Consider the following 12992-nt stretch of genomic DNA (forward strand, 5'->3'; position numbering starts at 1 on the left):
GAAAAACGCCATCAGATTTCAAAGTAGCCCGATCTAATTCAAAAATTTCACCTAATTGGGCACGTCTAGCATATTTTTTTACAGTCGCAGGATCACTATAACTGACTCCATTGAGTTCGCCACCATAGAACTCAACAGTTACACCTACTTGTTCAACACTATACTTTGATTCTGCCCTTCTAAAAGGAACATCGGCTCTAACAATTCCGTCTCCATCTACCAAAACTACCGGAAATGTTTCAAAAAAGGTAGGCATACGACGTACAAAAAGCTCGCGCCCTTCTTTATCTCTAAAGACGGGGTGTCCTAACCACCCAACAGCTATTCCATCCCCGTTGTCCATTGACCCTGCTCTGAATAATCCCCCTTTTGCTGGATTATTACCAATGTAATCATAAAAAGCTAATTTTTCGGGAATTTTAGACCAAGCTTCCGATAAACTCAGATTTTGGGCTAGTCCGGCGCTAACTCTTCGATATATTTCTTGCTGAAAGTATCCCTGATCCCACTGATAACGAGTGGGACCAAATAATTCGATTGGGGTAGTTGCTGAACCATACCACATAGTTCCAGCAACAACGAAAGCTGCAAAAAAAACAGCAGCGATACTACTGGAAAGTACAGTTTCAATATTGCCCATACGTAATCCTTTGTATAGACGTTGAGGCGGACGGACACTAAGATGGAATAAGCCTGCTAATATGCCAATGTACCCGCTGCAATATGATGAGAGGCTATTCCTCCGGGAACAAAAGGATCAAAGCCTTCTGCGCCCCACGCTGGACTTACGGGTTGTACTTTTCCAGTTAGTCCATAAGGATCGGACACCCATATTCCAGGACCATACAAACCTGTTACATGAAATGCGCCAAAGCCAAAGCAAGCCAACCCTGAGAGAAATAAATGAATTCCAAAGATCTTAGGCAAATCCAAAGATGGTTTGCCCGTACGTTCATCACAGAATATTTCTAGGTCCCAATACACCCAATGCCAGATAGCTGCCAAGAAGCACAAGCCAGAAAACACAATATGTGCCCCTGCCACACCTTCATAACTCCAAATACCGGGATTCGTTACAGTTCCTCCTGAAATACTCCAACCACCCCACGAATTGGTTATTCCTAAACGAGTCATGAAGGGTATAACGAACATACCTTGTCTCCACATTGGATCAAGAGCGGGGTCAGAGGGATCAAAAACCGCTAATTCGTATAAAGCCATCGAACCGGCCCAACCAGCAACTAGGGCTGTATGCATTATATGGACAGAAAGCAATCGACCGGGATCATTCAATACGACAGTATGAACACGATACCAAGGCAAACCCATGGAAATACCCCTTTATCAAAGAAAAATAGACACTATGTCACTTTATTTTATCGCATTGGAAAAGACTATACTATGTATCTAACCTTTTCAGTAGATTCCGTATGAGAAAGGGTTAATTTTTATTCCGTTCCATTGAAAATAATGGAACAATTCTGTTCGTAAGAACAAAGAGAAGCAGATCTATTCTATACCCGATAAGTACCAATACGCAATGGGAGGATTAGTTCTACTTTCGGGAAACGAATGCATAGATACTTGTTTATTACTCCAACGATTGATCCGTTAGTTAAAATTTTTCTTTATTCATTCTGTCTTACTCTATAAAATAAACCTTCCAATTTATGTATAAAAATCTATGTATAAAATACAATAAACAGAAAAAGGGATGAAGACGATAAAGCCATTGTTATGTTTCCACATTAAAGTGAAGTATAGTACTCAATTTTTTCTTTAATTTAATGCCCGTTGGTGTTCCAAAAGTACCTTTTCGGAGTCCTGGAGAGGAAGATGCAGTTTGGGTTGACTTATAGTGCGACTTGTCAGACATATTGGGTTATATGGAATTTACCCGTTCTCTCCCTCGATCGAAATATCCTCTGTTTCGCCTAAGAAATATTGTATTGAGTGAACCATCAATCATTCGGAGCGTGAAGTGCAATTAGATCAATTTATTTATTTTGAGGATCAATTAGGAGAATTTATGGTTGACTTGGAAAAATAAAAATAAAATAAAGTAATAAAGTATCCAGATAAAATAAAGTAATAAAGTATCCAGGCTCCGTTCAGAAAATACCAAATTGGTAATCCATGTAATGTATGATTACCGCTTGTATCATAAACGATTCTTATCCTTATTATAGGAGTGATTTCAAACGTCCAACCAATAACCAACGGAATAGTATGATGAGTACATCGAATGATTGGGGAAAGGCATGAAACGAATTGAAAAAAAAAAGTCGTAACAAAAAGAAGTGGTACTGAGACCATTTGCCCTATATGTGCAAATGGAATTCGGACAGATCTTTTCCCGGAGTAGAACATGAACCTAAAAGAATTGAAAAGGCCCATTCAGAAACAAGAAAATTACATCGTGATTTGAATGTCGATGAAACAATACATCAATGAGAGAGATTTGTTCAATTTCAATAAGTTCAGTAAATTCTTTTTTTATAGGTAAGGAAGCCAAAACTCATCTCATGTCTTTTTAAAAATGGAAGCTTTATTAGAAAAACAAAAACCTATTACAGAAAAAAAAAAAAAAAAATAGAACTGGAATCGACACATTGATTCTTTTTTCGCAATTTTTTGAACCGTATGCATCCAAAGGTGCACGTACAGTTCCTAAAGGAACCAATTTTGTCCTAATCAACCGACTTCATCGAGAAAGATTACTTTTTTTAGGTCAAGAGGTTAATAGCGAGATCTCAAATCAAATTGTTGGTCTCATGGTATATCTCAGTATAGAAGATAATACTAGGGATCTTTTTTTGTTTATAAACTCTCCGGCGGATGGGTAGTATCAGGAATAGCTATTTATGATACTATGCAATTTGTGCCACCCGATGTGCATACAATATGCATGGGGTTAGCCGCTTCTATGGGATCTTTCATTCTGATCGGAGGAGAAATTACCAAACGTCTAGCATTCCCTCACGCTTGGCGCCAATGAGTTTTTATTTGAAAAAAAAAGAAAGACTATGCCTTCGCCATATTGAATATGAATAATAAGTAATAATAGCATGGCACTTCGAGTTCGATATGAACAAACCATTATTGTTTTTTCATAACATGAGATTTTGTATCGAGATAGTAGTATGAAACAAAGGTTATTTCCGATTTGTTGATTTTATGTGTCGGGGGTACATTTCAGCGTCACAAACCATTTTTCTTCCACACCAGAAGTTTCTTTCTGATATTTATGTTATGGAAGAGTACGAAAATGAAAAAAAAAAAGATCAGTTTTCCTTATTTGATCGTATCAGAAAGGCACTTTGGGATTGCTAAATCACAGACGAGATAAATATATAAAGCAACAGAACCATCATAGTATTTTTGACTCCTACGAAAGGAAGGGTGGTAAATGGATCATTCAACGATCTGAATCAGATGGATTCTCTTTCTTTCTTAGATAGAATAGAAGAGAAGAAAAAAGTAAATTCCATTGCGGAGCCGTATGCAACGCACAGAAGATGCCTGTACGGTTGTTCAATTTCTTCTTGTTATTTTTTTTTTATCCCTTACATTAGCCCAATCATACGAGATAGAGGAACCGTTCATGATGTTATATCAATATCAATATATTTAGGGTCATGATTCATCAACCTGCTAGTTCTTTTTATGAATCACGAACAGGGGAATTTGTCCTGGAAATGGAAGAACTACTGAAACTTCGTGAAACCCTCACAAAGGTTTATGTACAAAGAACGGGCAAGCCTTTATGGGTTGTATCCGAAGACATGGAAAGGGATGTTTTTATGTCAGCAACAGAAGCCCAAGCTCATGGCATTGTTGATCTCGTAGCGGTCGAAAATGAAAATACCGGGGATTTCGTGTAAATCCATTTCAAACCATAATTCGAATTTTTCTGTGATTTGGTATTGAATAGAAAAAATTCATAATCATCAATCCAATCATCAGGTTAAGATCGATCTAAACCAACCCATTCCATTCTAATTCTATATATACATATATATATATACGACATGCCAACTATTAAACAACTTATTAGAAACGCAAGACAGCCGATAAGAAATGTTACGAAATCTCCCGCTCTTAGAGGATGTCCTCAGCGTCGAGGAACATGTACTAGGGTGTATGTGCGACTCGTTCAGATCATGAGTTCGAACAAATGAGACAATTTTTCCAGTGTCAATGACCGGTACCAATGAATAGGGTAAATGGAAAAGATCTATCATATACCTATATTGTGTATGGAATTTATGGTTTCCATTGGTGCAAATCCAATCACCTAGATTTGAGATGAAAAGCAATTCCCCATTGGTAGCAAATAGTTATCCATTAAGCGGAGGAAATAGTATTATAAGAAGCAAAAAGATTATGCGCCTATTGTTAAAAGAGCGGACTAAGAGGGTCAGCTACCTAGCCAACTTTCCTAATTAAATGCCGTCACTGTATAGATAACTCTTAGTGTGAAAAGAGTTATTACTCTATAATTGATGGGTAGAGCCAAAGAGTGTGAACTATACAAGTTCACAATACCATTTGGTTAAATGAAAGAAGAGGCTCCGGTGTATAGAGAGGACCTCACCGTTTAAGAAGTAACCATAGAAACGATGGAACCCACTATTTTTTTTGAGTATCATTATAATTTCTTATTTGCAGGTGAAATGCCTGGACGGAATAAAAAATTGTGGTCAGGAAGGTTATAGTAGCAAAAGCCATTGGAATTTATATTTTATATATCGGAATAATCCGTTTTGTTATTAATCGACCGTGAGAGGGGAAAAGGATGACTGAAAGAATCGAAATCAATTAGTTATTCATTAAGGTTTAATTTGATTCAATGACCAGAGTTAGACGGGGATATACAGCTCGGAGACGTCGAACAAAAATTCGTTTATTTGCATCAACCTCTAGAGGAGCTCATTCAAGACTTACTCGAACGATTACTCAACAGAAAATGAGAGCTTTGGCTTCCTCTCATCGAGATAGAGGCAGGCAAAAGAGGGATTTTCGTCGTTTGTGGATCACTCGGATAAATGCAGTAACTCGTGATAATAAGGTATTGTATAGTTATAGTAGATTAATACACAATCTGTACAAGAAGCAATTGCTTCTTAATCGTAAAATACCTGCACAAATAGCTATATCAAATAAGAATTGTCTTTACATGATTTCCAACAAGATCATCAAATAAAGTAGATTCTAAAGTAATATACAGTACAGGAATGATTGAAACAGAATTCCCCGGAGAAGGAACTCCGGGAAAATAGAATAAAAAGAAATTAAGATAGTAATAGGAATGAACGAATATGTTTCAATAAAAAAAATTTTCTCCATTTTTTGTTTCTTATAACACAGGAACCCGCTCTAGATTCTAGGCCTTTTCGAACAAAACATCAATCTGAGCTTGAGTTACAATTGGAGTTTTGAGTCAATTGAAGAGTATGTCTATTTATTTTTGGTTCTAGGACCAGTAGTTCTGGGGATCGACTCGGCTCTCTCAAATTGTTTCTCATTATTAAGAAAGGTAACAAAGATAAAATACGGGCTTGCTTTATAGCAATAGTAATTAATCGTTGTTGTTTCAAAGTCAATCTATTCACCCGCCTAGATAATATTTTTCCTTGTTCACTAATAAATCGACTAATTAAACTCATGTTTCTATAATCGATTCGATCCCCCGATCCAATTGGGGGCAAACGCCTACGAAAAGATCGCTTGGATTTACGAAAAGATTGCTTGGATTTATCCATGGTTTATTCCTTATTTCTAAAATTCTATTTCTTTATTCACTTCAGTTCAGATCCGACAAAATAGGCTTTGATTTGTATACATTATGTATATTATATATCTTATACATTATGTATATTATACATTATGTATATTATATATGTTAAATATATGTTAAGTATGTTAAATATATGTTAAGTTCTTCTAAATATATGTTAAGTTCTTCCTCTTCCTTGGCGAGAGCGCACACGCGTTCTGTTCGATCTATTTCTTTATTTCTCCATGAATCGTATGCTTGTTACAATAGCGACAAAATTTTCTCAATTCTAATCGACCAGGCGTATTGTGTCGATTCTTTTGAGTAATATATCTAGAAATACCTGGCGATTCTTTATTGACATCATTTCGGGCACAACTGGTACATTCCAAAATAACTATGACTCTGACATCTTTACCCTTGGCCATGAACCTCCTTTGAATTTTGGATCGGCTTAACTCTTCTATTTTCGATCCGAGCTGAAGAAGAAGAAAAGAACAAAAAAATCGATAGAAGTTACTAACTAGAAATGGAATTTCTAAGTATTTCGTTGCAATTATCATTTCATTATATAATGATAATTAATATTATATTAATGGAGTAACAATTTTACTAGAATAATAAAGTAATAATTTAATGGAGTAATAATTAAATAATACAATTTCTTTCTAACTCTCAATTGTTCCTATCCTAAATCTCAATATTTTATTAATATTTATTTTATTTATTATTTAAGTTAAATATCTTCTTTCTATGCTATGATTTCGTGGAACTCGCCGTAGACTGGATCCACATTTTCATTTCTGTTCTCCAAAATTCGATCTTCGATCTACCACATTTTTGCTGAGGTTCAATACACTTTTTTCTTTTCCTTCCTATCCTAAAGAACTGAAAAAATAGGGGCGAAATTCGAAATTTTAGTCACGTGGAATTGTATCTCTAATTTTCTTCATTTCTTCGCATATCAATCAATAACTAGAATTAAAAAAAGGGGAATGACAAGGCATCCGGAAATAACCGATTAATTTCTATCAATAGGCCTGCTAAAGACCCAAACCATAGAGTACTTAGCACAGGTGCCACGGAGAGATATGTTTTTATATCTCGCATTGAAAATCCTCCTTCTATTATGGATTGTAATACATATATGGTCAGATGCTGTAGTTCAAGATCATTTGTATTTTTTTACACGGAATTCCTAACTAAACAGGATTCCTAACTAAAATAGATATGTACAATGAAGCAATAGATTTTTTTCTTTTTTTGTAAAAGAAAAAAAATCTAATCCCTTGTTCCTGAGCATTACTGATAAATATTAACTTTTTTATACGTTAGGTTTCAGATGTATATAATTCTTTTATTATATGAAACCAAAAAGAAGAAATGACAAGAAAATTGTATATAGATGGAGGAGAAAATGACGATATGGAAAACAAGACAGGGATTTTGTACAATGAAACTGTACAACAATTTTGAAAAGGGATGTAGCGCAGCTTGGTAGCGCGTTTGTTTTGGGTACAAAATGTCACGGGTTCAAATCCTGTCATCCCTACCTATTACTTCTCCCATGGGCAGTAACGAGGGATTCATTGAGATCGATTAAAATTGGACATAATCTTCCGGTCTTGCATACTATATGTATGCAAGACGTATTGGGGGTAGAAAAATTACTTTTCTTTACAGTACAGTCGTATCTCCTGTCATAAGGATAAGAAAGCGCTCTTAGTTCAGTTCGGTAGAACGCGGGTCTCCAAAACCCGATGTCGTAGGTTCAAATCCTACAGAGCGTGATTCGGTTTATTTGATGTCGAATCACAATAAAATAATTAATAATTTAACAAAACAAAAAGTTGAATTGTAACTTGAATTTGACCTCCTTCCTGCAGGAGGTCAATCAAAAAAAGAAAGAAATATTACTCAATCAAAGGTCCAACTGATCACCACGTCTATATTGTAAATATGCGGTTACGAATAATCCTGCTAAAGTAATAGGAATTAGACCTAAGACGATTCCAAATAGAAAAACTTCAATCATTTCGGTTTGTTTAAGGGGATAAAAAGAAAGGTAAGATCTATCCCTAAATATTAATCTGAATTATCCGTGAATCTCAATGACCAAGAATTGGCAATTGATGTGAGAAAGAACCATAGAATACCCGGAATCTCAGAGAAATATTCGTTTTTATCAATTTTTCATTCAATTCATTTCAAATAAGTCGTATCTTGTTCAAACCAATGAATAGAGCTGAGGTTATAGTTAAAGCAGCCAGTAGAAAACCGAAATAACTAGTTATAGTAAGCATGAAAGAGCTAAATTAGATATGTTCTTTTGCTACATATGTTGATAAAACACTTACCTAAGTTTCAATTTTTACAAAATACGACGGCAAGAAAAAATCAATTGACAGAATTAGTTTAGTTCCAATTGAAAATTCTGGATTCATCAGTCATTATAGATAAGACTAACTAAGAGTGACATAGGTAGAAAAATTCGATTCATCTGCTGTGACATTGACCGATCCTATGATTCGGAATCAACAGATTCATTGTGGAATTTGTGAGTTGAATAAAGTATTTGTGAGTTGAATAAAGTAATAGTAAAAGTAAGTAAAATATAAAGTATAAGTAAAAGTAATAGTAATTAAGAACTGTGCCGTGTAACTTCATTCAAAACTTAAATTACTTATGGACTTATACTTAAATATTAAATAAAATATTAAATAAAATATAAGTAATTTAAGTAATTTTGGAATAAAAGAATTGGATTTGAAAATTCCATTTTAATCATTTCCTTTCTATTTCAATAGGATCTAATCCTTTTTGGAACGAACGGCCTGATACTATTTACCTTTTATTTATTTTAACTCATTGGACTCAGTACAGTAATAGGTTGCTTAATTGCCCATAACATAATATTTCGAATGAAAAGAAAAAGGTGTCCCACGATCTATCGAAAAAAATAAAACCTTTACTCTATTTTTCATTTTTATATTTTTATTCTTTTTTTTCAGGTCCAACTCGATTCAAAGACGAACAACTTCCATTATCCTTTTAGATTCTATATTCTGTCTTTCCATATCATGGAGTTCCATACTTCTAGTTTGGTCAAGAAAGAACCTTTGTTTTGGATCTAATACAATAACGGTTGCATCACGAATATGGATTGTTCCAACTGGGTTCTGTTTCTTTCATGTTCTGTTTCTTTCACTAATATAGTATATACTATTGTATTTTGTATTACAGTATATTTATTGTATTATACGACCAACCAATTACTTGAAATAAAAAGATTTGAACAAAAAAACTTTTAACCAAAAAATGGGTTTATTATAGATTTCGCATACATATAATTGAATTGTGTGAATATTATAATATGCTTCATAAATTATTAGAAACCATCGATTCACGCTTTTCCAAGATCTTTACTTTCTATTATGAATCCAATAATGGAAATCTTATAAGGAATTTGAGTAATTTTCTATTGATCTATTGAATAACATAGAGTTATGCATAGACAAGGAACAAAAAAAGAAGAAAAGAATTATGTAGCATTTCGGTACCGATCGAGACTGCGTTGCTGTGCCAGAGGAAGGATAGCTATACTGATTCGGTATACTTGAAATAAACCTTTGGTACAAAATTGACGATCTCACAAAGATGCAATATCAGTAGTTTTCCATTTACTGATCCCATCTTTCAAGGAATCGATTCCCTTTTTTGAATGTACAAAAATTTGTGGAGCTCAGAATGTCTGGAAGCACGGGAGAACGTTCTTTTGCTGATATTATTACCAGTATTCGATACTGGGTCATTCATAGCATTACTATACCTTCCCTATTCATTGCGGGTTGGTTATTCGTCAGTACGGGTTTAGCTTACGACGTGTTTGGAAGTCCTCGGCCAAACGAGTATTTCACAGAGAGCCGACAAGGTATTCCATTGATAACCGGCCGTTTTGATTCTTTGGAACAACTTGATGAATTTAGTAAATCCTTTTAGGAGGCCCCCAATGACCATAGATCGAACCTATCCAATTTTTACAGTGCGATGGTTGGCTGTTCACGGACTAGCTGTACCTACCGTTTCTTTTTTGGGGTCAATATCAGCAATGCAGTTCATCCAACGATAAACCTAATTTGAATTATAGAGCTATGACACAATCAAACCCGAATGAACAAAATGTTGAATTGAATCGTACCAGTCTATACTGGGGTTTATTACTCATTTTTGTACTTGCTGTTTTATTTTCCAATTATTTCTTCAATTGAAAGAAAGAAAGAGAATAGTAGGAATTCTCTTATCCCATTCGGAAAGATACCATCCTCATAATTATCCATGACTGTTTTTGTCTCTAGCACGACCATTTGAGAAAATGTGGAGGAAAGTAGGGGAAATGGCCGATACTACTGGAAGGATTCCTCTTTGGCTGGTTGGTACTGTAACTGGTATTCCTGTGATCGGTTTAATAGGTGTTTTCTTTTACGGTTCATATTCTGGGTTGGGTTCATCTCTCTAGTAATCGGATAAACCGGATTGTAGACATGAAAGAGTAAGAAAAGAACTCAACGGGACCTTACCCTCCTTTGTCTAATTAGAGCGATAAGGTCCCGTTGAGTTCTTTTCTTACTCTTATAGGAAGATTATGATCTATTCCATAACATACAAATTGGCCAGTCAACATAATCAAAATATTATATTCGTAGAAATGAAATGACAAAACGGATCCTTTGCTCTGATGTTTCAAACCACTCTATTCTTTTGTTTCTTAATAATGTTTTTGAAGAATTGAATCTATTGATTGATTCATAGTCTCTGTTCTTCCTTTCCTCCATAATATTAACTCTTATGAAGAAACAAGAAAAGAGTAATCAATGGATTTTCTGAATAATACAATATTATATAGATTTCTACGCATGAGACATCCTGCAAATAATTTCTATACTAAACTACTAATAGAACTTACTCTATAGAACTTACTCTATAAAACTCTATAATATAATTTGTTTGAATAATTTCTCTTGAATAATTTCTCTAAGTTAAAAGTTTAAGTTAATTGAAGAAGTTCTATTTGCTCAATCAATTATTCCCCTAATCCTTTCTCTCTTTTTGTTTGTCCACAACTTCCTATGAATCTAACCAAAAGAGTTCTGGTGGACCCGGAAAAGAAGGAATGGTAATCTTTGACGAACAGGAGAAAAAATCATTATTATTTCGATATAAGACGACACAAGAAAAAGGATTTTCCGCCCTTTTCTTGTGTCGAATAGAAGACTCGTAAGACTAGTAATCCCTCCTAAAAGGATTTCTTTCTTTCATTTTTCCCATCCTTGCTCTGTATTCTCTTTCTTTGTATGTCTATTGTCTATTACTAAGAATAGGATACAAGTAATGAATTCCAGACATCCCGCAAAACGAAAAAAAAGTATAAACAAAGCAACCAAAAAGGTTTACAGATTTTTTGATCATACATAATTGTATGGATCAAAAAAAATTCGGCGCTTTTTACCAACTTGATGTTAAGGAATCTCTGCACCTAGAAATTCATTTCGTACAATTGAACCTTTTCAAACTGTTTCTTTTTAAGAACCAAAAAAACTTGTGCCAAAATAACAGATGCCAAGAAGAACAAAAGACCTTGGACCCGTAATGGGTCTTGAAGCACTATTTCTGCATCTCCCTGACCAAAGCCTCCCACATTGGGATTGCTTGTTAATGGTTGATCAAGCTTGATGGATTCACCCTCTGAAACAAGAAGTTCTGGTCCTGGAGGTATAATATCAACCACTTGATGTCCATCCGATGCATCAACTATGGTTATTTCATATCCCCCTTTTTCTTTACGTACTATTCTGCTTACTATACCTGCTGATGTAGCATTATAGACTGTATTGTTACTTTTGCTACCATCAGGATAAATCTGACCCCTTCCTCTGTTCCCACCTACGTATATGGGATATTTTAAGAAGTGAACGTCTTTCTTCGTAGCAGGGTCGGGGGAAAGAATGGGAAAGACGATTTCACTATATTTCTGACCGGGAACAGGACCTATCACAATAATATTTCTTTTGTTGGGACGATAACTCTGAAAAGACAGATTTCCTATCTTTTCTTTCAACTCAGGAGAAATACGATCAAGGGGGGCTAATTCGAATCCGTCGGGTAAAATGAGAACAGCCCCCACATTCAAAGTCCCCTTTTTACCATTAGCAAGAACTTGTTTCAGTTGCTTATCATAAGGGATTCGAACAACTGCTTCAAATACAGTATCAGGAAGCACAGCTTGCGGAACTTCAATATCCACGGGTTTATTAGCTAAATGGCAATTGGCACATACAATTCGTCCCGTTGCTTCTCGCGGGTTTTCATAACCCTGCTGCGCAAAAATGGGATATGCATTTGAAATAGATGCCCGAGTTATTACATATATCATGATCGATACAGAAATGGATCGAGTCATCTCTTCCTTTACCCAAGAAAAAGTATTTTTATTTTGCATGTCCAATCATTGATCCCCGAATTTCTACAATAAATTAGATAGGTAGCTAGTATAGTTCCCTATACACGAGTCTGTCATTGTACTGGAATAATTGTACTGGAATATAGGACGAATACCTTGAACAGATAAAAGTATAAAGAATTAAGTCAAATTGAAAATACTTTCTTTATACACGAAGAAAGATTCTGATTTGATTGATATAATAAGATCAAATGAGTTCTTTATTCATTCATTGAATGATAAATTACTACAAGCGAAGGAGATACACGATTTAAAAAAAGGAAGATCCAATATTTCACAATTGTATCTAGAATAACTGGAAAAGTGGAAACAAGACCAGATATAATTTGATCGTTATGATCCAATCCAAAATCGTTGTAGACCGAACCAATCATTAGTTCCCAACCATGGGTCGAGTGAAATCCGATCCATAAATCAGTAACTAAAAGAATAGAAAAAGCTTTTATTGTGTCACTTAAGTTATAGAGGAATTCCTGAACCCAAGAATTAAGAATGACGAGTTCTTCATTACTCAGAATAAAATAACCACTTAGAATAGCGAAACAGATTATATTTGTCGAGAAATGCAAAATGATATGGAGATCATATTCATTGTGTGCTTTGACTAATTGTATTGTTTCCTTGTGTATTTCTATATGAAGTTTTTGTATATGCGTTTCCGGGTACTCCTTTATCATTTCGTCCAATAGGAATAGT

The 12992-nt window shown here is 34.8% G+C and overlaps 2 protein-coding genes and 2 non-coding genes across 4 annotated transcripts; 2 read left to right on the top strand and 2 right to left on the bottom strand.

Annotated features, from left to right (window-relative positions):
- Window positions 1-82: 82 nt before the first annotated feature.
- On the bottom strand, window positions 83-1221 carry LOC135666736 (photosystem II CP47 reaction center protein-like; the record flags this gene model as incomplete). The annotated part of the gene is made up of 3 exons (XM_065178365.1): window positions 1155-1221; window positions 714-851; window positions 83-585 (listed from the first exon to the last, which is right to left on the bottom strand). Coding segments are annotated over exons 1-3 (708 nt in total), but the record flags the coding sequence as incomplete, so codon positions are not given.
- A 4750-nt stretch (window positions 1222-5971) lies between these two features.
- LOC135666741 (cytochrome f) lies at window positions 5972-12893 on the bottom strand. The gene has a single exon (XM_065178370.1). The coding sequence runs from the start codon at window positions 12273-12275 to the stop codon at window positions 11313-11315; it is 963 nt and encodes a 320-aa protein (XP_065034442.1). The 5' UTR covers window positions 12276-12893; the 3' UTR covers window positions 5972-11312.
- TRNAP-UGG (transfer RNA proline (anticodon UGG)) lies at window positions 7258-7331 on the top strand. Its single transcript has one exon. It is a non-coding gene; the product is annotated as a tRNA-Pro (tRNA).
- On the top strand, window positions 7496-7569 carry TRNAW-CCA (transfer RNA tryptophan (anticodon CCA)). Its single transcript has one exon. It is a non-coding gene; the product is annotated as a tRNA-Trp (tRNA).
- Window positions 12894-12992: the final 99 nt, after the last annotated feature.

Source organism: Musa acuminata, unplaced genomic scaffold (assembly GCF_036884655.1).
Source record: "Musa acuminata AAA Group cultivar baxijiao unplaced genomic scaffold, Cavendish_Baxijiao_AAA HiC_scaffold_1125, whole genome shotgun sequence".
Lineage (NCBI taxonomy): Eukaryota > Viridiplantae > Streptophyta > Magnoliopsida > Zingiberales > Musaceae > Musa > Musa acuminata.

Coding starts and splice junctions, on each gene's coding strand:
- LOC135666741 (XM_065178370.1), bottom strand. CDS start 12,275: ATGCAAAATAAAAATACTTTTTCTTGGGTAAAGGAAGAGATGACTCGA.